This window comes from Prionailurus bengalensis, chromosome E1 (assembly GCF_016509475.1).
Source record: "Prionailurus bengalensis isolate Pbe53 chromosome E1, Fcat_Pben_1.1_paternal_pri, whole genome shotgun sequence".
NCBI classification, from domain to species: Eukaryota; Metazoa; Chordata; class Mammalia; order Carnivora; family Felidae; genus Prionailurus; species Prionailurus bengalensis.
In genome coordinates this window covers 15,038,820-15,062,389 of record NC_057347.1, presented here as the reverse complement: position 1 = coordinate 15,062,389, position 23,570 = coordinate 15,038,820, and the positions used below count along the sequence as shown (strand labels likewise).

At 46.7% G+C, this 23,570-nt stretch overlaps 2 protein-coding genes across 3 annotated transcripts in view; both read right to left on the bottom strand.

Moving 5' to 3' along the window:
* Positions 1-19: 19 nt before the first annotated feature.
* Positions 20-3,706, bottom strand: LOC122485120 (Rab interacting lysosomal protein). Of its 2 annotated transcripts, XM_043583474.1 has the most exons (8): positions 3,210-3,705; positions 3,042-3,135; positions 2,851-2,957; positions 2,497-2,742; positions 2,073-2,200; positions 1,568-1,690; positions 803-886; positions 20-516 (listed from the first exon to the last, which is right to left on the bottom strand). In XM_043583474.1, the coding sequence occupies exons 1-8, from the start codon at positions 3,435-3,437 to the stop codon at positions 372-374; spliced, it is 1,155 nt and encodes a 384-aa protein (XP_043439409.1). In that variant the 5' UTR covers positions 3,438-3,705; the 3' UTR covers positions 20-371. The 2 variants fall into 2 exon arrangements, with proteins under 2 accessions (XP_043439409.1, XP_043439408.1); XM_043583473.1 differs by having other exon boundaries at positions 2,497-2,957; positions 3,210-3,706.
* Positions 3,707-4,457: 751 nt separating this feature from the next.
* PRPF8 (pre-mRNA processing factor 8) overlaps positions 4,458-23,570 on the bottom strand; it is a 32,202-nt gene continuing 13,089 nt past the window's right edge. Inside the window, exons 25-43 of the mRNA XM_043583470.1 lie at positions 14,037-14,284; positions 13,757-13,936; positions 13,427-13,562; positions 13,138-13,307; positions 12,863-12,992; positions 12,592-12,738; positions 11,945-12,105; positions 11,565-11,756; positions 11,014-11,251; positions 10,754-10,882; positions 9,522-9,635; positions 9,269-9,442; positions 8,774-8,967; positions 7,813-8,052; positions 7,577-7,718; positions 5,521-5,661; positions 5,246-5,385; positions 4,939-5,141; positions 4,458-4,794 (exon numbers count right to left, since the gene is read on the bottom strand). Of these exons, the coding sequence (XP_043439405.1) occupies positions 4,640-4,794; positions 4,939-5,141; positions 5,246-5,385; positions 5,521-5,661; positions 7,577-7,718; positions 7,813-8,052; positions 8,774-8,967; positions 9,269-9,442; positions 9,522-9,635; positions 10,754-10,882; positions 11,014-11,251; positions 11,565-11,756; positions 11,945-12,105; positions 12,592-12,738; positions 12,863-12,992; positions 13,138-13,307; positions 13,427-13,562; positions 13,757-13,936; positions 14,037-14,284 (3,234 nt within the window). The 3' untranslated portion in view covers positions 4,458-4,639. The remainder of the gene's footprint in view (positions 4,795-4,938; positions 5,142-5,245; positions 5,386-5,520; positions 5,662-7,576; positions 7,719-7,812; positions 8,053-8,773; positions 8,968-9,268; positions 9,443-9,521; positions 9,636-10,753; positions 10,883-11,013; positions 11,252-11,564; positions 11,757-11,944; positions 12,106-12,591; positions 12,739-12,862; positions 12,993-13,137; positions 13,308-13,426; positions 13,563-13,756; positions 13,937-14,036; positions 14,285-23,570) is intronic.

Sequence of the window (23,570 nt, the reverse complement as noted above, 5' to 3'; positions counted from 1 at the left end):
ACACACAGACATGAAGCAGTTTCTGGGTATCGTGGGCAGCGGCTTTATTACATTGGCTTAGGCCGTTCACATAGACCCTTGGGAGGTAGGTAGCCCGCTCTCCATTTCACAAATGGGAAAACGGAGACTCAGGGAGGAAGCACTTTCATCTGACCCCGGAGGCTTGGCACAGAGATACAGGGAAGGAAGGTAGGCTGAACTCTTCATCATCCCCTGGCTCAGGCCAGGATCGCGAAAGAGCCTGGGGAGGGCTGAGAAGGAGGGAGCCCTGTCCTCATTTGAGGCCACACATCTACCCATAGCCAGATTCCAAAGTCAGGTCTCTGGGGCAGCTGAGACAAAGATGTTCATCGAGTGCAGAGCACGGCTGGTCAGGAGTTGAGGACTGTGGGGCTGCCCACAGGCTCCGAGTGGGGTGGCTGTGGGGTCTCCTCTTCTCCCCCTAGCTTACTGGGGGCCAAGTTGCTGGTCTGGGCTTCAGGGGCCTCTGTTTCACCCCGATAGGACAGGCCAAAGCTGGGGGGAGAATCAAGAGGCACGCTGAGCTTGGATGCCAGAGAAGTCAACGATATGGGCTGAGGGCAGGGGCTGGTGAGAAAAGGGATACAACAGGAAGAAAGGGCAGTGTGAGGTATTGAGGGGGCAAAGGGGCCGGGGCCGGGGCCAGGGCCACTGTGGGGCGGCATGCTCAGAGCTCAGGGCAGCAAAACAAATATCAGTGGAACAGAAAAGGGGGAAAGAACAAAGGTGGGGCCCCTCCTTCACCCCCACAACCTTTCCCCTTCCTCTTCTCCCAACATACAAACTCTGTATTCGGGACTCAGTGGGTGGAGGATGGGCTCCCTTATCACTGGAGAGTAGGAGCCATGAGCTGTCTTCATCGTCACTGAGGCAAAGAGGAGAAAGGAGATGTAGGGGTCATTAATCAAGGCCCTAGGGGACACCAGGAGTCCAGCTATGTTCAGGCCTCTGCACAGCGCCCAGGAATGGCCAAGGGAGGACAGAGTGACCCTGGGCCCCTCAAGGCTGGAGAGAAGGTGGTGCTGGGGAGATGAAGGACATCTTGAGGCTTTTACTTTACAGCCTGACGGCCGGCCCTGACATAGCTGGAACTACAGTCTGAAATTTCTGAGAACAAACAGATCCAGCCAAGACAGGAAACTGAAAAATTCATGTGGAGAAGCAGCATTACCAGGTTTCTTTGCCAGGAGGTACAGTGAGCACGGCACGTGGGTGCAGTGCAATCCAGAGGGAAGGGTGGCAGGCTAGGGTGTGCCCAGGCCAGAATGGAAGGCTCAACAGGACAGGCTGGATGGCAGGTCCAGGGGGTGACCAGGCCAGAGTGGTAGGTTCAGCAGAACAGACAGGACAGCAGGCTCAGGGGGTAACCAGGCCAGGTTAGCAGGTTTAAGCCGTAACTAGGTGACAGGCTCAGGGAGTAAGGAGGCTAAGGTGATAAGCTCAAGGGGTGACTAGCCTGGGTTAGAGCATGACCAGGCTGGGACATCAGGCTCAACAGAAAGAGGAAGGGAGAGCTGGCTCAGTGGGAATGGAGGCAGGGACTTACCTGCTCTCTGCTTCCTCTGGAATCCCTAACATCTTGGCCTTGATCTTCTTCCGCTGCTTCTTGACAGCCACCTTCATGGCTTCAACCAGAAGCCCAGGGACCCGGTGGTCCGTGAGCAGCTCCCTGCAGAGGAGGGAGAGGGGCCGAGTAAGCAGTGGGAATGCCAACAGTAGGTCTCATCCCAAGTACCTGTGCATGTTGTCCCCCCCTTTTTAAAACACTCCGCCTTGCTAACACCCCTCAGACCTTAGCTTAGTTGTTGCCCTTTCCTAGGAGTACTTCTTTGACCACTGCTGTGACTCTTTGTACCACCTCCTCCCTCATTTGGAAGAAGTTCCTGGAGGGCAGGTGCTGTGTCCTCCCAGTGTCCCGCACAGTGCCTGGCACATGTCACTGTGGATATATCAGTGAGCCAAAAAATGAAGCTGGTGACTTGAGATCTGGGAACGGTTGTGAGTGGAGCGCCCCCATCCCCAGCTTCCCAGCCCCTGCCCACCGCCCTCACCTCTGGAAGTAGGCCAACTCCTCCTTCAGCAGGAACACGTTGGCTTTGAGTTCATTCCTCTCCTGAAGGATCTGCTCAAGTTCCTCTCGACTGAAGCTGCACCGTCCTACCTTGGAGGGGCGCCCTGGCTGAAGGACGGGTTTGGTCGATGGGGGTGTCTCTGCTGGTGTTCCCCTGCCCCCCCGGGGCCATCCCAGGAATGCTAGAGCAAGTGACTGGCAGGGAGACTTGGGAGGCAAGGGCGCTGCAACAGATGACAGACCAGTGCTCTGGCTGAGAGTGAGAGCAGAGGCCGGCTGCGGGGGGGGGCGCACACTTGTATGCCACCTTCCAATTTTCCGGTGGACCTGCTAACGCCGCACAGCAAACCTTTCCCGAGTGCCCACCAAGTACCAGACCTGCGAATACTACGACGGGCACTCACCGGGTCCTCAGGGGTCCCTGGGGCCCCCGCCTCAGCGGTTGCCCGCTCAGGGTCCTGCCTCTGCTCGTACCCGGCCCCCCTGGCCTGGTCCTGCGCCGGCTCCTGAGCCAGCTCCACTGCCCCCTGGCGCTGTAGCTCCCGCTCGCCCTCGCGGTCCCTCGCGGCACGCAGCTGGGTTTGCACCGCTGCCAGTTTGTGCCGCAGCTCTGAATTCACCAGCAGGAGGCGCTGCAGCTGCTCCTGCAGCTGGGGGCGGGGCAAAAGAGAAGGTAGGCGGGGTGTCGGTGGGTGAGGTGGAGAGCCCCGCCCCTCGCCCCTCGCCCCTCGCCCCGCCCCGCCCCGCCCCGCCCTCACCGCCTCCGTCTCCTGGCTGCGCTGCAGCAGGTCGCGGTTGTGCGCCCGGAGCTCGTCTCGCTGGCGGTCGGTCACCTCCTTGAGCTGCCGCAGAAGAGCGCGCTCCTCTGAGGAAGGGGCGAACTTAGCAGCGGCTTGGGGTGGGGGCCCTGAGCCGGCCCACCCCACACCCTGGTCGTGCCCGCACTCACCGTGTGGCCCAGAGTGCAGCTGTCTGCGGAGGTGCTCATTCTCCTCGCGCAGCCGCCGCAGCTCTAGTTCGGCCTGCTGCGCTGACACCTGCAGCTGGGGAGTCCAGGCGGTGAGGGCTACGCTCCCACCAGCCCTGCGGGTGGCGAGGGGAGGGGGCGGTGACTCACTGAGTCCGGGTCGGGCCCCACGGCAGCCTTTTCCAGGAGCTCCAGCGCCCGAACCACGAGCGGCACTAGCCTGGCCGCCGCCTCCGGCCCGAAGCGGCGCGCCAGCTCCTTCAGCTCCGTGCCCAGGGCCCCTGCTAGATGGTACACGAGCTCCGCGGCCGTCCCTGACCCGGCGGCCACTCGAGGCCCGCAGCCAGGCACCCCGGGTATCGTCCCCCTGGGCTCCATGGTTCCACAAGGCCAAGGGCTGCAACACCCCCCTCCAACCCTAACTAGGGCAGGAAAAAGCCAAACAGTTTCGGCCCAGGAAGCAGTTTAGGGCAGTAGAGGGCGGGGAAGAGGCGACAGAGGAGGAGCGATTAAGGGAAAAGGCGTGGGGAAGGAGGTAGTGCACTGGGTCCCCTGGGCCCTGTCCTGTTCGGATCCCCCAAGGTCACAGGAAGCAGGACTGCCTGCTTCCAGCCAGGCGTCCCAGGGCTAAGGCTCAGGGCTCTAAGTGGTCACTTTCGTCAATCCCTCCCCACAGCCTCCAGTCCAGGCTCCACCCCAGTGTCTGGTGTCATGAGGCTCCACTTGGCAGCCAAGCACTACAGGCAAGAGGTGAGAGGTAGGAGGGTTGTCCCTGGTCTCAGAGACAGTCATCTGTGAAGCCACGTGCCTATTTCCCCAACCAGGAGTGACACAAAGCTTAAGGGGCTAGGCTGGGCACCACAGTTGGAGGGGCAAATCCACAAGCTTCCAGACTCAGAAAATGGCAGCAACTGTTCCAAAGGATGTTGAATAGGAGTGATTTGGTTTGCAGAGAGAGAGAGAGAGAGAGAGGGAGAGAGAGAGAGAGAGAGAGAGAACGAATATGAGTGCACACACATGCAAGAGCAGGGATAGGCAGAAAGAGAAAAAGAATCTTAAGCAGGTCCAGACCCAGCGCAGAGAGCTTGATCTCACAGCTATGAGATCATGACCTGAGCCAAAATCAAGAGTCGGGACACTTAACTGAGCCACCCAGGTGCCCCGGTTTGCAAATATTTTGAAGGGATGTTGACAAATGTGGTCAAGCAGTAAGGGTGTGAAAGCCCAACCCCACCTCAGTTCCCGGAATCTAAGGGATACTTACTTAGTCCCACAGCCCATGAAAAGGAGGCTCATGCCCCTTTAAGGTTGAGGCCAGCATGTTGCTATGAACAAGTCCAGCCTCCCTACTTCCAGAATTTGAGCTCAGGAGGAAAACAACAGCAACAACTCAAAAACTCCTATTTATACAAAATTTATTATTACACTTTACTCAGGACTACAAGCCACCAGAGATCAATAACACAAGAAGCACAAAGACAGGAAAATGGGGTCAAGCTGCTGAATGTCACCAGCTTGTCTTTGGGGGTAAAAGACTCCAGCCTGTGGAGCGTCTGAAGCAGGGGGAGGTGAGGATACAACTAGGCATAGAGGTCCTCTCGATCCGCGGAGTAGACCTCGCCCTCTTGCAGGAGAGCGAAGTTGAGGAAGTGGGAAGGTCTGTGCACCTCGTGGTAGAACTCTTTGGGGTTTGCCAGCTGCAACTCATACTTCATGTTGGGATCATGCCGCACACCTTGGGGTAGAAGGAATGGTCTGGTGTTAACAAGGTGCACCTGCCTCACCCAGCCTGGACCCTGGCCATCTCCAAACCAGAGTCAAGCCCCAAGTGCTAAGGGGGATGGCCTGCCCCAGCCCCACTTCCCCATGCTGAACTTACCCATAAAGTTGTAGTTCCATGAGGACTGGGCAGGGACCATAAAAAAGCCAAGGAAGCGGTCTGACAGCAGCATCTGGACCCTTTCATAATGCGAGGGTAGATAGCCCTTGGGATTGTTGCCCTTGTCTGTGTTCTGGCGACCCCATTCATAGCCACTGGGGGTCAGCTTATAGGCTGTCAGTGTGCAGGAGCCTGGTGTGAAGCTGACAGAGCGATGAAGACAGAGTCAGAGCTCAGGCCGCCGTTCTAGGCCCTGTGCTGCAATGCCTGCCGCACCCCATTTCCTCCCAAAGGGGCCCAAGTCTACCTGCAGGTGATGATAATGGTCTTCTCACCATCCCAAGATGGGTTGTCAGCCATGATCTTAGCATGGGTGGTGACATCCTGGGGTGACAGCTGGGGGGACTCATTGGGCTGAGTGTGGATCCATCCTAAGGGTTCCATTTCCTATAGGCAAAGAGAGGTGAAAAGTTATCTGGAGCCCCATCTGCAGACGGGAATCACCCCATGAGAACAACATGGCTGCCCTCCTTCCACCACTCTCACAGAAGAAAGCTCCCATTCTCCCACACCCCCACTGACCTTGAGGTACTCATGCTGGGGCAGCTGGCCAGGCAGATGCACGGTTTGGTGAGTGCCCCACTGCGGTACCATCACGATGCAGCGGATCTCCTTCACCTGGGGGTTATCCGGTGGGCTGACCCCATACAGGTATCCTGCAATCTGGAAACAAAGGGGTCAAGAACCAAAACGATTCTTAGTACCATTCCAGACTCTGGGCTATCAGTCCTGTGTTTCATTCCCTTCCCCAAGAACAAAGGAGAGCTTCTCAAAACGTGGTGAGAATCTCTTGCATCAGAGTAGCCTGGGGTGCTTGTTCGAAATGTTAAACACGGCCCTCATCTCGGACTTATCACATCAGAATCTCAAGTGGGGTCCAAGAATCTGCATTGCTCACACACTCCCCAATCGATTAAACAGCATCCATAAATAAATGAGCACACCAACACACAGCTCATGAATTTTCACAAGATGAATACATCTTTAAGTCCACCACTAGGTGGTATTTTGAATTTTACCCAGCCATCGACAAAGAGGACCTGTGTCCTATAAACCCACCCGCAATCTTCTATTAACAATCTTCTCAAATTCACCAACCTGAGGCCACAAATTGGGTATTGTATACAATATGAATTACCTGATTACTAGTAAGGCTAAACATCTTTTCAAAGTAGTGTGTTTATTTTTGAGAGAGAAACGGAGTGTGAGCATAAGCAGGGAAGAGGCAGAGAGAAAGGGAGAAAGAGAGAAAATCCCAACCAGGCTCCGCACTGTCAGTACAGAGCCTGACATGGGGCTCAAACTCACAAACTGTGAGATCATGACCTGAGCTGAAATCAAGACTGAGCCACCCAGGCACCCCCCTAATCAACTTTTCATATGACATTTGCCATTTGTAGTTCCATTTCTGAACTACCTTCATATTCTTTGCCTATTCTTCTAGTTATTTTTTTATTTTATTAATTTTTATTTTAGAGAGAGAAGCTCCGTACTGAGCGTGGAGCCCCATGCAGGGCTCAATCTCACAACCCTGGGATCATGACCTGAGCTGTAATCAAGAGTTGGATGCTCAGCTGACTGAGCCACCCATGTGCCCCTACAATTACTTTTAAAAATCAACTTCCCTGTTCTAGATTCTAATCCACCTTATTTTAGAATTATGCAAAATTTTCTTCCTGTTTTTAGTGTGTCTTTTGCAGCACCCTTTGTCACACACAAGTTATTGATTTTGATTACGGTTTTGTGTCCTTTTTAAAAAATTTTTAATGTTTGGTTTTGAGACAGACAGTGAGTAGGGGAGGGACAGAGATAGAGGGAGACACAGAAGCCGAAGCAGGCTCCAGGCTCCAAGCTGTCAGCACAGAGCCTGATACAGCGCTTGAACCCATGAACTGTGAGATCATGACCTGAGCCAAAGTTAGATGCTCAACCGACTTGAGCCACCCAGGTGCCCCATGGTTTTGTATCTTAAGAAGGCTATCTTGGGGCTGCCTGGGTGGCTCAGTTGGTTAAGCGTCTGACTCTTAGTTTTAGCTCAGGTCATGATCTTATGGTTTCTTGAGTTCGAGCCCCACGTTGGGCTCTGGGCTGTGGGCTTGGGATCCTTTCTCTCTCTGCCCCTCCCCAATTTAGGCTGTCTTTGTCTCTCTCAAAATAAATAAATAAACTTAAAAAAAAAAAAAGGCGACCTCACCATTACAATAATAGATATTTTCTTCTAATACTCTACAGCTTAGTATTTTATATTCAGGTCTTTACTCCACCTGCATTTTTTAAGTGCTGTGAGGCAGGGTTCTGACTGTTCCAGTGCCACAAAGCATCCTTAATCCTACAGATCTGATACACATTTATTATGTACACAGGAATCCCTTTCTGACTATATGCTATCCTCTTCCAAAAACTTTTGGAACTCTTAACTGCCATAGCTTTATAACGTTTTAATATTTGGTGGGAGCCAAAACCCTCCTTGCTGTTTGGGCCACTCTTATGTACCCTGCGTTCCAGGCAGTCTCAGGTGAGTTTTAGGCATGTAAAATGCCAGGCACACACTATGGCTTAGTTGAGCACACTTACTCACTTGGGCCCGCAGGTCAGATATGCAGATGAACTTCTTAAGCACGTTCTTGGGAAGGATATAGGTGTAACCAGTCTCCTTGATGTCATCAGATGAAACATAGATATGATTGGTCCTCAGGTGAAGGTTGGCAGCAGAGATGGCCCTACAAATGGTGAGGAATGTAAGCATTTCTCAGGCCGAGCACCACAGGCAGCATCAGTAGGCTTTGCCATCCCTACCTCTTCCCCTTACAGTACCTAACCCGCCATTCAGTCTTAGAGGAGAAAGTCTGCGTCTCATAGTTGCTGGTGGTAGAAGTAATGATCTCATCACCATGCTTGTTGACAGTACGAGTCTGTGTTGCTGTCAGCTGTGACTGTTCCTTGGTCTGCTTCTCGATCTCTGCTATCTGCTGCCGCTGCTGTGATGGTGCCGAGATCTCCATACCCAGGATGATGTCTCGAATTTCCGATTGTGTCAGTGATGCCACGTTCACACTGTGGGGACAGCATGGGTCACACCACAAGATCCCTCCCCTTGGTCAACTATGCCTCAATGGCAAGAGTATAACTTGGTAGGACAAGGGACTCCATACCCTTACCCCAGACGATCCTCAAGTGTATAGTGGAGATGTCCTAATACCAGTTAAGATTTATCACAGCCCAGGATGGCCCTGAGCATGTACACCCTTTCAGCAACACTCAAACCTGCTCAGTAGCCATTCCTCCCTCTTTTCCTTGACAAGAAGTGTCCTGGTTTATAGAACAATTCTCAAAAACAGAAACCCTTAGAACATGTTCTCAATCATTGCTGGTACTGTCAGTCACCTCAGTCATCCTGGGGGGGGGGGGGGTACCTGGACATCTATGGACATTTTTCTTCTTGGTTGCCAAAATGACAGGAAGAGGGAAGGAAGGGGTGTGTGTGCTGTTAGCAGTGGTACCTGGGGATGTGGATGTTAAAACTGCCTATAACATGAACAGTAAAGAAATGCCCTGCTCAAAATGGCAACATGAAACAATGCCCAAGAATCAGACGAAAACCCTGAAACACTGACATTTTCTACGTTATCTGAAGACACCATCTTTTTTCTGTAGGCATCTCCAGGACAATTCCTTGAGAAATTTCTGAGCCTTAAATGTTTCAAAAAACCCAGAAACCACATACCAAACCATTCATTTCACCCTTTTAGGATGTCTCCCAACCACCAGCGCTCACTTGTTTTTCTTGCCGTAGTCGGCCAAGATCAGATCTTTGAGCTGCACTTCCACCTTGATCCACTCCTCGTCAGTCAGAGTGGGCCAGATATGGTGTGGCTCTGTAATGGTCGTCTTGTCTGGCTTCAGGATCACCTTCGCCCGGTCATTGTTCACGTGCAGGGCACGCAGAATCAAGATGAGGCGGGAGAAAGCCTGAGAAGAGGTATGGCAACAAAGGGCAGGGGGGGGGTCAGACACTGAGGTCCTCCCCATTTCCTCGATTCTGTTCTTTCAGGGAACCCAGAAATTGATTTCAAACTCTAAGGTAGAGCCTCCACCGCTCTCCCAGTCAACTTTTTATGCAGAGCATAGAATTGCTGTCTCATCCACAGGCTGAAGATGTGAAAATGGCCCCATAGGGGACCTGGGAAAAACTTAAGGAAGGCACAGAATTGTCTTATGACCCCAAACCCACTCCTCTTAGAGTGACCTTCTTTGTTAGGTAGTTTCATACCGTATAAGATGAGATAGTCTTGAGCCAGTCATCATAGAGATTAAAAAGAACCATCTGGGGTTCAGTGGCTTTAAGGATGAGGTCCCCAAACTTTTCCACCTTGAGACAAGCCTGGAAAGGGAGCTGGAGCTCCGATCCTTTGATCACAATATTGGGGAAGTCCAGCAAGTGCACCTAAGACAAGATCAAGTCCAAGATTAGAAATAGCCTATACGTCTCAGCCCTCCTTTCTTCTACCTCATCCACCTCTCACCTCCAATGGGTCCAGCATGCCCTTCCTAGTGACAATGATCTGCTTGGGCTGCTCCTCCACAGGCAGAGATCGGATCAGGGCAGCCACCTCCTCAGCCGTCTTCCACTTAGCCAGCTAAAAAGGAAGAGGGGAGGAAATGGAAATTGAGTGTCTATCACCACAGGTCAACTAGAACAAAACAGCCTAGGTCTTGAGATAATCAACCTATCTTTCTGTTGCACACCGCTACTGAATGTTAGGTACTTTGGAGGTGCAAAAGAAGTGTCAGATGGCTTTGCCCAAAAGGGTTTTTCAACCTAGCTGGCCAGACAAAACTCACACAAGATATACCACAAGCCGGTATTTGATTATATAATACCAAGTGTCTGGGACAAAATAAATTAAGGCTAAAACTGATAAAAAGCTATACAAAGAAACAGGTCTTAAGGGATAAGGAAGACTTGATTAACAGAGTAAAGAGGAGAGATCATTCTAGAAAGAAAGATACATGAGCAAAGCCACAGAAGCAGAAATGGATGTCAGAGTTTGGGGATTCTAGGAGGAAGTAGGTTTTATTTATTTTTTTATTTTCATTAAAAAAAATTTTTTTTTAATGTTTTATTTATTTTTGAGACAGAGAGAGACAGAGCATGAGTAGGGGAGGGGCAGAGAGAGAGGGAGACACAGAATCGGAAACAGGCTCCAGGCTCTGAGCTGTCAGCACAGAGCCCGACGCGGGGCTTGAACTCACAGACCGCGAGATCATGACCTGAGCCGAAGTCGGACGCTCAACCAACTGAGCCACCCAGGTGCCCCAGGAAGCAGGTTTTAAAGGAAGAGAAACCATGGGTGGACAGGTGGTAGCTCAGCCAAATTATCAAGTGTCTAGGAAGCCAGAAAATAGTTAATTCAGCAAAAAAAGAGTTAGATAGATAGAGGTAGAGATTTGGCAAAAATGAGGCCTTAAGCATACTTGGTTCCCTTTAGAAAGATGATTCTTGGTAGTCTCGTTCAAGGTAGGTTAGAGATGGGAGATGCAAGAAACACAGAGACCAACTGGTAGGTAATGAAGGACCTCACATACTGCTGGGCCCCCTGTAGAGTACTCCCCAAGTTAAGTAATTTGGAGCAAAGGTTCAAATGAGACATAATCTCTCACAGAGAGAAACAAGAGGATGTGCCCTGGCTCCCTGCTTCCCAAAGAAAAAGGGGCAGCAAGGTTCCACAGCCTCTCTACCCTTTAACCAGCTCACCTGCCCCAGACGCTTCTGTCCAGCCCACACAGATGTGTGGATTATCTTGAGGAACAGCTGCCCTGTGCGTGGATTGAAGATGAAGATGGCCCCATTGATAGGTTTGGTTGTCAAATTCCCTTCAAAGGTCTAAAGAATGATATCATCAGTTAGTGCGGCCTAGACACATCCACCCTACCTTCCCATATGCACACATTTGCCTCATCACCCTCTCACATGCATATACAGTCCCACACCCCTAGGTTGTTTCTAATTCTCACCTTGTGAATAGTCACTCTGTAGACATTAGTGTCATCCACAAACCAGATAATTTGGTTGGAGAAGAGCTCACCATAGTTCTGAGAGGACAGATAGGGCTCAGTGGGCTCAGATGAATAGAGCTGCAGCCCCTTGCGGATCCGTTCACGTAACACATACAAGGCAGGGTTTGCCTTCATGATCTTGGCCATGGCCTGCTGTATGAGAGGCTTGCTGCCTGGGAACCAGTTTCCATAGGCACTATGAGAATAGAAGAGGCAAGAAGAGTGAAGACCAGGCTGACAAGTGTCTGCCCATGTACACAGAGGCAAGAAGAAAAGGTCGATGACCCAGAAGAGGAAAGGGCCACACAGGCAAACTAAAAAAACGTGTACATTAAAGTATGGGGCCGACTGGGGTGCCTGGCTGGTGCAGTCAGTAGAACATGTGACTCTTGATCTCAGAGTTGTTGAGTTTGAGCTCCAGACTGGCCACAGAGTTTACTTAAATAAATAAAATTTAAAAATAAAGTATGGGGCTGACATTACATACATGCTTCTGAACACCAACTTACCTATGCAGGTTATAGGCCAGGTCAATGGCAATGAGCACACCAGTGGGTGAAGGATAGATACTCATGTTGTCTGTGGTGTAGTCCAGGAACTTGGCCCGGGCATAGCGTTCAATGTCATGGGAGTCATAGTCCCCCCAGCGCAACTGGATATCAATCCAATACTTCTGAGTGGTGGTACTGTCCATCACATCCCTGAGGGTGGAAAGAGGTTAGGAATCCAGGCGTTAGGAAGCCACTGACACAACCAATGTCCAACAACTACATGAACTCTCAATCGCTACATCTAACTCTCAAAAAGGAAAGGAAAGTTTCCAAAGTAGCACAGGTAGAACAGTAAACAAGCTTCTTGGATGCCAAGGGCTGTGTTATAATGCACTTACTTGGAGTCTGCCAGCAATGAGGGCCGGGAGACATTCCACTTATAGGAGGCAAAAAGCAGAATATCTGCACAGGAAGAATTCATCTTATAGGACTTTCGGGGGTGAATTGTCTCCTTTTGTACTGTCTCAATTTCTAGTGCATCCAGTTCCTGATCAAATACCTGAAGGCAAAGGTAGAAAGGTTATGACTGCTTATGGGAGCCCACTTAGAACGAGACTTGTAGGAGTCCAGATTATGTGGCACCTGGCACCACAATGCAGGTCTCCTCCTTGGTGCTTCCAGGGTGGACTTCCCATACCAAGAGTGAGCTTTTTCGTTTCTTTTCCTTCCTTTCTTTTTTTTTTTAAAGCAGGCGTCATATCCAGCATGGAGCGCAATGTAGGGCTTGCATTCATGACTCTGAAATCATGACCTGAGATCAAGAGTCCTTAACTGACTGAGCCATCCAGGCACCCCAAATACAGTTTTCCTTTTTTTTTCTTTTCTCTTTAAGTAGGCTCCATACCCAGCACAGAGCCCAAGGTGGAGTTTGAACTCACAACCGTGACTCAAGACCTGGGCCAAGACCAAGAGTCAAATGTTTAACTGACTGAGCCCGAGCTGACCTGACTTCTCATAGTACCCTCTCCCCTCACTTCTGGCCCACCTGACACAAGTCCATCACAATGCTCTCGTGGATCTTCTGCCATAAGTGAGCTCGGAAGATCTGGATGAGAGAGATCTTCAGTGTGGGGATCTTGCCATGCATAAAGATACCTGTCAGGTCCAGCTGCACCTGAAAGCCTACATATACCTGACGGGAAAAAGAGAGTGAAAGTGAACCCAGACATCAAGACACTTCTTTTCAGGACACAATGAAGGAAACAGAAACTCTTGTTTTTAGCTTCCTGTCTTCCAGGTCTAGCGATCACACTCACATTGGCTCGGTTGATGGTTGGGGACCACCAGAGGGTGAATCTACGATTGGGAATCTGGTTCAATCCCGATCGCTGAGCATTGGTTAGCTTCTTCCACTTCATAGACTCCTCAAAACCACTGGCCTTCTCCCTGGGAAAAAGAGACCAGGTAAAGTGATACCCTGCCATCTCCCAGAGCACTGGTCTCTGGTAAACGCCACAGAACACAAAGGCACAATAGGGATGAGCTCAGAGGGTTATGACAGGTTACCGTAAGGGGAGAAGAGAATCCTCACCAGAAAAGCCCCTCCCAGGTAGGGAAGTAAGTGCCCTTGAAGAGTGTGTGTTCCAGAATGCCTTCCACACCACCCAGGGCCTGGATCATGTCTGTACGGTAGTTGTTCAGGTTCCAGAGCTTCCCATCATGCCGCTGGTGTGTCCACCAGAAAGGGTTCTGCTTCAAGACCTAGATGGCAAAGCAAGCACCATCAAGCTTCTGGGAGCCTACTGCCCCAGCTAGATTCCTGGCACAGCCGTGGGTTCCTCTAATGCAGGGGAAATCTCTGTACTATCCCCTCCATGTACCTGGTACTGCTTAAAGTCAGTTCGAACACGCCAGCCTTTATCATACGCCAACGTGTGCCGGTCCTTCTGGAAAAGGGTGTTGATTCGAGGAATGCCACGATCCCATGAATCCTCTAGATCTTCTAAGGTCAGTCGTCTGTCAAAAAAACACTGAAGTCAAATATGTGCTCACACAAAGTTTATTTAGCATTCCTCCCTGGCCAAGGACCGATGGGTCAGATGTAGAACCTACTTCCCTGGTCTCCATTAAAATACAGCACGCTCTGTTCCTGACCTCCATGCAAGGCTGCACACCCCTGACAGGACTGCTATGCCTTCCTGGATGTGTACCTGTTCTGAGCAATGGCCTCTTGTCTCTTCAGTGCATACTCAGCCCAGACCCTCTGAGAATCAATGAACTCGCTCTCCCATGGTTGTATGTAGCGGTACAAGTTGGGAATCAGCTGGTCTTCTTCATGGCTCATTCCTGAACGAAAGTGTGTGATACCTACATCTGTCTGCTTGGACCACCTGTTTGGGGGCACAACCAAGATTAGAGAAAAAATAAAACCTAAAAGTAAAGAAACATCCCCTTCCCTCAGGATCTAGAAGGTTTTCAAGCAAGTCCTACCTGAGGTCAGACTGGGGGATGAGTACATGGCCCATTGAGAGCATGCCAAGTCCACCCAACTCCTTAGGGGTATAGAACACAACAGGAGGGAAACGACTCGGCATCTTGGAATTGAGGCCAATCTTGATACGTGTCTGGATCTTGTTCTCACACTTCACTAGCAAGTCCAGGAGCTCCTGGGTGTTCACTACAGCTTCCCGAAAATATGTCATAAGGCCAATAAGAGCGGTGTTCCACTTATTCACAATCTGAAAATAGTAGGGAAAAGGTAAATTATAGGTGAGCCATGGGAGGGGACAAGTGGTGGGGACTACTTGGCCCAGTTGATTACACTCTTCCTAGTTCTCAAGGAAGACTTGAGCTCAGTGTCATTAGGGAAGTATACATAAGTCAAAACCACTGTGAGAATCTGTTTAACGCCCACAGGAATGGCTACAGAACAGTGACAACTGTTAGCAAGAATGTGAAGAAAATGGAACACTCCTCTACTATTGCTGGTGGGAACGTGTACTGGTGCAATCACTTTGAATAACAACCTGGTAGCTTAAAAGGTTAAACAGAATTACTGTGTGATCCAGTAATTCTACTCTTAAGTATATAACCAAGAGAAATGAAAACATTCATCTGCACAAAAATCTGTACCAAGTGCTCATGAAAACATTATTCATAACAGCCAAAAAGTAGAAAAAACTCAAATGTCCACCAACTGACAAAGATAAACAAAATATGGTATATCCATATAACAGAATATTATTCACCTGTGAAAAGGATTCTTCAAGTATTAATACATGCCACAATGTAGATGAATCTTGAAAACATGTTAGGTGAAAGAAACCAGACCAAAAAAGGTCACATATTGTACAATTCCATTTGTATGAAATATCCAGAACAGGCAAATCCATATAGACAGAAAGTACACTCATGCTTGCCAGGAGCTGAATGGTGGGGAGCAATGGGGAGTGAATGACTGCTAATGAATACAGGGTTTCTTTCTGGGGTAATGAAAATATTCTAGAATTAGACAGTGGGGACAGGTGCACAATTTTATGAATATACCGAAAACCAAAGAACTGTACATTTCATTATTTTAATTTTTATTAAAAAAAATGTTTAACGTTTATCTATTTTTGAGAGAGGGTGTGTGAGCAAGAGAGGGCCACAAAGCGAAGAGGGAGACAGAGGATCTGAAGCAGACTTCGTGCTGTGAGCACAAAGCCCAACGTGGGACTCAAACTCATGAACTCTGAGATCCTGACCTGAGCCGAAGTCAAGAGTCGGACGCTTAACCGACTGAGCCACCAGGTGTCCCGGAACTGTACTTTTTTTTTTTTTACAATGTGAATTTCATCTCAATAAAAAAATCAACTAAGGCAATATAAACACTTAAGAGCAAATATAGTAAGTAATCCTGGGGTGGGTGGGGGAGAAAAAGGGATGAGAAAAACTACTAAAAATTAATAGAGGGAATAAAAACTAATGGGGCCACAGAAATTGCCTCTACTTTAAACAACTAGAAAACTGAACAAAAGATATAAAACAGTATCTTCAGACAACTGACAAATAGGCAACATAGGCCTAAGGGCCATGACCCTTGAGGAGAAGGAAACAAATGAAGTCAACTCCACGACTGTCCCCCACAACTTACTGCCGAGTTTCTAAGCTGCAGCATACACATAGAGGAGTAACAGAAACAGGGCCCAATAGTCTCGCTCAATTGAAGAGATCAAGATTAGAATTCAGGAGGCCAAGGCAGCTACAATTTGTGGGGCAGAGGTACTGGAGAGAAGCAAGGTCTCCAAAAGAGATTTCTGGAGATCCATGAAGGGATTCCCCATGATTTTGGATGAGTACCAATGTGTATGGAGTAAAACTCCAAGAACACCCGAGATCAGAAAGCTGAGCAAGTCCCACAGGTCATATAAGGTTGGCAGCAGTTTGTGTTCCCACCAGCCAACTAGAGAGAACCTGTAATACATGGGAATTGGGTAGAGTCCCCAGAAGGTTATCAACCCAGCAGCAGAGGTTCATTAGTCCCAGAACAAAGGGTGCTATAGAGTTGCCATAACTACACTTAAAAGCAAGCCTTCAAAGGACCAAACTAACCCACAAGTTACTGAACTGCACACCAGAACACAACTCAATACTCTTTAACAAAACATAACAAAACCTATAAATAATGTAAAATTCAAAATTTCTAGCATGTAATAAAAATGATCATTCATGCAAAAAGAATGAATTAACCATAACCAGAAGAAAAATCAATCAATAGAAATAGACCTAGCAATAACACAGGTGATAAAATTAGTAACCAAGGACTATAAAACAGCATTTAAAAAATCTTATAATTACACTGGAGTATATAAAGGAAAATATGAACATAATAAGGAGAGAAGATACTAAACACCTCGATGGAACTTTCCAGAGATAAAAATCATAACATCTGAAATAAAAAAAATACACCGATGGAAAACTGCAAAAGAAAACAATGATTTACATTAACAGAAATTAGACAAAATAAACACTTTCCCAGACAGACAAAAGCAGAATGCATTCACTGCCAATAGATCATTACTATAAGAAATGTTAAAGGAAATTCTTTAAGCACCATGAAAACAACACTAGATGGAAATCTGGATCTACATCAAGTAACAGAGAATACCAGAAAAAGTATGTGAGTAAAATGTAAAAGATATTTTTGCTCATTTTGTAGTTTCTGTAAAAAAATAAAGTCTGTTTAGAACAAAATTAGCAACAAAGTAATGTATTTATAATACAGGTAAAGTTAAAACATATGACAAAAATACTACAAAGAATGAAGGGGAAAATGGAAGTGTAATGTGTGGTTCTTACGCTATACGTAAAGTGATCTTAGTAGAAGACTAATGGTGACAGTAGACCATGGTAAGTCAGTGATGTACAGAGCAACCAATTAAAAAAAAAAAAGAAAAAGAAAAAGTGTAGGGGCGCCTGGTTGGCTCAGTCATTAGAGCATGCAACCCTTGGTCTCGGGGTTGTAAGTTTGAGCTTCATGTTGGGTGTAGAGATTCCTTAAAAATAAATCTTAAAAAAAAAAAAAAATGTAGTTACTAAGCAAAGAGTGAAATAAACAAGCCCACTCAGGGTGCCTGGCTGGCTCAGCTGGTGGAGCATGAAGCATGCCACTCTTGACCTTAGGGTTAGGAGTTCAAGCCCTACGTTGGGTGTAGAGATTACTTAAGAAAAATAAAATCTGGGGCCCCTGGGTGGCTCAGTCAGTTGGGCATCCGACTGCGGCTCAGGTCACGATCTCACGTTTGTGAGTTCGAGCCCCACATCAGGCTCTGTGCTGACAGGTTGGAGCCTGGAGCATGCTTCAGATTCTGTGTATCCCTCTCTCTCTGCCCTTCCCCCGCTCGTGCTCTCTCTCAAAAATGAATAAATGTAAAAAACATGTATTTTTTTTTTAAATAAAAAAAGCTTAAAGATGAAAAAAGACACCCATGCAAACACAAAGTCTGAGTAGCACTACTATCAGACAAAGTAGACTTTAGGACAGAAAATATTACCATGAATTAAGAAGAACATTTCATAATGATAAGAAAGTCAATTAAGAAGATATAATAATCCTTGGGGCACCTGGATGGCTCCGTCAGTTAAGCATCCAACTCTTGGTTTTGGCTCAGGTCATCATCTCATGGTTTGTGGGTTTGAGCCCAACATTGGGCTCTGCGCTGACAGTGTGGAGACAGCTTGGGATTCTCTCTCTCCCCCTCTTCCCCCCACCCCCACCAAAATGTTTGAAGAGTGTTAAAAAAAAATATGTATATGTATATATGTTAACCCTAAATACATTTCATACCTAATTACAGAGCTTCTAAACTGTTTATATAAAGTAAAAACAGGTGGATGTTGAAGCAGAAAACTCAAAAATAATCATGAACACTACATATTCCTTTCAGGGTATCAACAGAGTTGCTTGTATGTACGGAAGTATCTATGTGTTTCCACCGTAAGGCCCAATTCTAAGTTCAGCTGTCTCTTTAGGTACATGACAACACTCCATCTGGCACACTCCCCTGGTCATCATTTGTATGCAGGTTCAATGTTCCTTGGACAAAAGGTTTGTCAGTTTGCATTCTGATATCAATGCAATGGCTCCCCTCTCCCCTAAGCCTAATATCTTAGATGAATTCCTTGTTGGTTTTCCATCTGCAAGCCAATACATTTTGCCCAACTTTCAATTATGTTCAACAAAACGTCCTGATCATTTGCCTTTTTATACAATTACAACCTATGTGAGTAATTTTGTTCTAAGTATTTTAAGAATTCCAGATTTCTGAACTTCAGAAATTCTTCATGCTCAAAAAATATATAATTTTCTTGAAAAATGTCACGTGGCTTTATGCTAAAAGTTTGGATGTCTCTAATAAAGTTAACTGTGTCTCTGAATAACCCCTTCCACAAACAAAACAAAAAAACCCCAACCACAAAAAAATGGACCTGAAAGAGGAAATAAATAAATCCGCAATTATAGTTGGAGATTTCCAAGACTCTTCTCTCAGTAATTGACAGTAGACAAAAAAGTCATTACAAATATACAAAGACTTGAACAACACAATCATTCAACTTACTGGACCTAACTAACATTTATAAAACACTCTACCCAAAAGCAGAATACAGATTCTTTTCAAGTTCACAACCATAAAACAAGTATTAAGACATCTGGAAAAACGAAGATCATAAAAAGTATGTTTTCTGACTATAACAATTACTAGCAACTAATAACAAAAATATCTGGAAAACCCTCAAATATTTTAAAATTAAACAGCATACTTCTATTTTTTTTTTTAAATTTTTTAATGTTTGTTTATTTTTGAGAGAGAGACAGAGCACAAGCAGGGGGAAGGGCAGAGGGAGAGGGAGACAGAATCTGAAGGAAGCTCCAGGCTCTGAGCTGTCAGCACAGAGCCCCACACGGGGTTCAAAACCACAAACCACAAGATCATGACCTGAGCTCAAGACAGACACTTAACTAACTGAGCCACCCAGGCACCCCTAAACAGCATGCTTCTAAATAACATATGGGTAAAATAAAAACTCTCAAGGGAAATTAGAAAATATTTTTAACTGAATGAAAATAACCCAACTTAATCAAAATTTGAGGGATGCAGCTTGAAGTAATACTAAGAGGGAAATTTATAGCAGTGAATGCTTATATTTAAAAAGATCCCAAATTGACCTAACTTTTTACCTTAAACCAGAAAACTTTAAAGCAAATTACACCCAACTGTAAACAAAAGGAAAAATACTATAAGAGCATTTTGAAAACAAACAGAACAGAGAAAAATCAATGAAACCAAAGCTGGTTCTTTAAGATTAAAAAAAAAAAAAAAGGCAAACTACAAAATACCAAATGATATAATCAAGATTTTAAGGTAAGGACTATGTTTTCTGGACAATTACTGAAGTGCAAGATCACACTGGCTGGAGTAACCATGGAAATTAGTCTTGAGCAAATAGCCGTCTTCAGATAGGCAAGATAAAAGGGACTTTCTAGGGGCGCCTTGGTGGCTCAGTCGGTTGAGCGTCCGACTTCGGCTCAGGTCACGATCTCACGGTCCGTGGGTTCGAGCCCCGTGTCGGGCTCTGTGCTGACAGCTCGGAGCCTGGAGCCTGCTTCCGATTCTGTGTCTCCCTCTCTCTCTGACCCTCCCCCATTCACGCTCTGTCTCTCTCTGTCTCAAAAATAAATAAACGTTAAAAAAAAAAGGGGGGGGGGCTTTCTAGAGTTAGGTAACAGCGTGAACCAAATCACAAAAGCTACACTGAGCATCTAGCTTGTACTCAAGATGAACCAATGAAGAAAACAGACGAACAGAAAGGAAGGCCATGGGCCAGAATGGGCTGGATCTGGGAGTAAAGTCAAACAGACTTGAGTAGGACAACTGTGAGGCTCAGTAAGCTCTTCGACTATAATTGGCTCTAGGAACTGCCAGCTGCATGGTTTTTATCACAAAACACACCAGTTGTATTCTGCAGTTACCAGTGCTTTATTCCTGGAGGGGAGTAAGTCTGAATTCCCAAGAAGTACCACAGTCCTTTACGAATAACAGGAGTATTCTACATTCCTTTACAATAGCAGGTCCCTGGGCAGCTCAGTCGGTTAAGCATCCAACTCTTGATTTCAGCTCAGGTAATAATCTCACAGTTTGTGAGCTGGAGCCCCATGTCACGCTCCACACTTGGAGCTTGGAATTCCCTCTCCACCCCCCAACCCCTGCTCTCTTTCTCTCTCAAAATCAGTAAATAAAACATAAAAAACAAACAAACAAAAAAGCCTTAAAAAAAAAAAAAAAAAGAATAGCCAGAGTTGCTGGGGATTCAGGGAGGCAGGAAAGAAAATGCATCAGTGACTACATGTGCTAGGTACCAAGGTTAAGAACTTTACACTCATTATGCCTTTAAGTCTTCATAAAAGAAACAAATTCAACTTCTACCAACTTGCTCAACACACCTCATGACCCAAAACGAATGTGGAAAAATAAAAACTGATGTTAGGACAACAGGATTCTAGATACTTTCTAGGTCTTGTTAGTATTTTTACGGTAGCAAAAACACTCTGTATGTTTTAATAATCAATTATATCATTATACATTTATCCAAACCCACAGAATATATACCACCAAGATGGAACCCGAAAGTATACTATGGCTTTTGGATGATCATGATGCGTTAGTGTAGGTTTATTCTTGGTAAAAAATGTACCACTCTGGTGTGTGATGTTAATAGGGGAGGCTTGCATGTATGGGGACGGGGAGTTCATGAGAAGTCTGTCCCTCCCTCTCAATTTCACTATAAAACTAAATTTAGTTTTTAAAAATTTTTTTTTAATTTAACATTTATTATTATTTTTTTTAATTAATTTTTTTTTTCAACGTTTATTTTTGGGACAGAGAGAGACAGAGCATGAACGGGGGAGGGGCAGAAAGAGAGGGAGACACAGAATCGGAAACAGGCTCCAGGCTCTGAGCCATCAGCCCAGAGCCTGACGCGGGGCTCGAACTCACGGACCGCGAGATCGTGACCCGGCTGAAGTCGGACGCTTAACCGACTGCACCATCCAGGCGCCCCAACATTTATTTATTTTTGAGAGAGACAGAGGCATGGAGAGAGGGAGACATAGATTCTGAAGCAGGCTCCAGGCTCTGAGCTGTCAGCACAGAGCCCAACATGGGGCTCAAACTCATGAATCGTGAGATCATGACCCGAGTCGAAGTCAGACACTTTACTGACTGAGCCACCCAGGTGCCCTTTTTTGAATTGTTTTAAAAAATTAAGTCTCAAAATAAATAATGTAAAATAGAAGTCAAAACGAAACTCAAAAAAAAAAAGAACAGAGAAATACATCTCCTGCCAAGCAAAGATGTTCTCTTGAGGCCTTTGCCTCAGGCTTTAGACTTCAAGTCATCCGGACATGGTGAAAGGGACACCTTGGTGAGGGAAGCAGGGACTGCCGTGTTGGGAAGGTAGTGAAAGAGGCAGGAAGGCAGCAGTAAGGCCCTTCGGAACCTGAAGCTAAGTAGGCTGCACCTTGTAAGTCAGACTATCTATGCCCATCTCTGTTTTCCCAGTTATGCCTGGCCCTTATGAAAGCCCTGCTTAAACGTTCCAGCCTTATTTTCTAGCTCCCACTGGGACCGAAGAGAAGGGTCCCTGCCTGCACGCTTGGACTAGTGTGCTGCACACACCCGAAAGCAAGGATGGTGAGAGCACCTAAAGTGGCAGTGGTGGCAATGACTGCAAGAGTCCAATTTTAGAGGACAAGAACAGGGCCACAAGGTCCAGCCACCTCTCACCCTAATGGACACTTCCCTTCTATTATCAACCTTGGAAGTGTTACAAGAACTATTTTACCTTAACACACCTCAGGAAACAAATTCCAATATTCTACTACCTGATCAAAACCCGGATCCCTCTACTTGATGAGAGCAAACATTTACTGAACAATTTACTGAATAATTTAACTTACTACATTTGCTATTTCATTCTCACAATAAGCCCTCAGAGCTAGGTAATACATCAGTATTCCTGTTTTTTTTTTCTTTTACATTTATTTATTTTTGAGAGACAGAGCACAAGGCGGGGAGGAGCAGAGATAGAAGGAGACACAGAATCCAAAGCAGGGTCCAGGCTCTAAACTATCAGCACAGAGCCTGATGCGGGGCTCAAACCCACAAACTGTGAGATCATGGCCTGAGCTGAAGTCGGATGCTTAACTGACTGAGCCACCCAGGTGCCCCAGTATTCTTGGTTTAATTTACTTTTTTGAAATGTTATTTAAACCCAAGTTAACATATAGTATAATAATGGTTTCAGGACAATTTAGTGATTCGTCACTTACACAGAACACCCAGTGCCCACCCCCATTTAGCACATCTCCCCACCCAACACCCCTCCAAAATTCTCAGTTTGTTCTGTTTTTTAGAGTCTCTTATGGTTTGCCTCCCATTTTTTTTAAAAAGTGTATTTACTTACGTAATCTCTACACCCAACATTGGACTCAAACTCACAACCCCGAGATCAAGAGTTCCATGTTCTACTGAGCCAGCCAGGCACCCCATCATTGGTATCCCCATTCTATAGAGAGAACTGAGGCCCAAAGTGGGTGACTTATCCAAGATCTCAACTAGTTATGTGACAGAGCTATGATCTGAACTCCAATCTGACTTCTAACCACTATAGTAAATCGCCTCCCTAATCTCTGACATTACTCAGGCTCTCACCTCTCACACATCTACTCCCTTGATCCCTACAACTCAAGACCACTGGCCTCTTCTAGTCTCTTCCTACTCACTCCCCGCTACCCCCAATAATCCAGGATCCCAATAGGGGCCAGCACTCTTGATTCTCCTGCATTCAATCCCTTACCACTCCACAACAGTCTACAGCAAAACCCCAAAACCTAAACTACCAATAGAATATATCCACTTTGCCCATCCTGTCACTGAGTAGCTGAGTGCTTCTGAGAAGAACTCACACTCACAGCTGTCAAAGCTGAAAAATTCAGTATTTGTTATAACTTCCCACTCAACCTTACATTCACATATATCCAGACCTCTTTTCTTTTAGGTTTAGAGGAGGGTTCCCTCTGCTTCCCCTTTACTCTGCCCCCACTCAACTCTGGGGAACGCTGCTCCATCACTTACTACACTGGTCTACTGCACCCTGAACTGCTCCTGGCTCCTTCCTAATTAGAACATTCTTCACTCAATACCATTTAAAAATACTGCCTTGACCTATATCTCCCTCTAGGTGGCATCTCATGCCCTTCCTCTTTTTCTAGCTCTGGCAATTTGACGGTCCTTGCTGTCTCCACTCCCTCACTTCCCATAAAGCCTCACCCACTGTAATCTGGCTTCTATCCCCACTATTTCTGAAACAGCTCTTGCTAAGGTCACCAATGACGTCCTGACTGCCAAATCCAATGGATACTTTTCAGGCCTTATCTAACTGAAAGACTCTTAGGCAACTGACACTGTTAAATGCCCGCCCCAA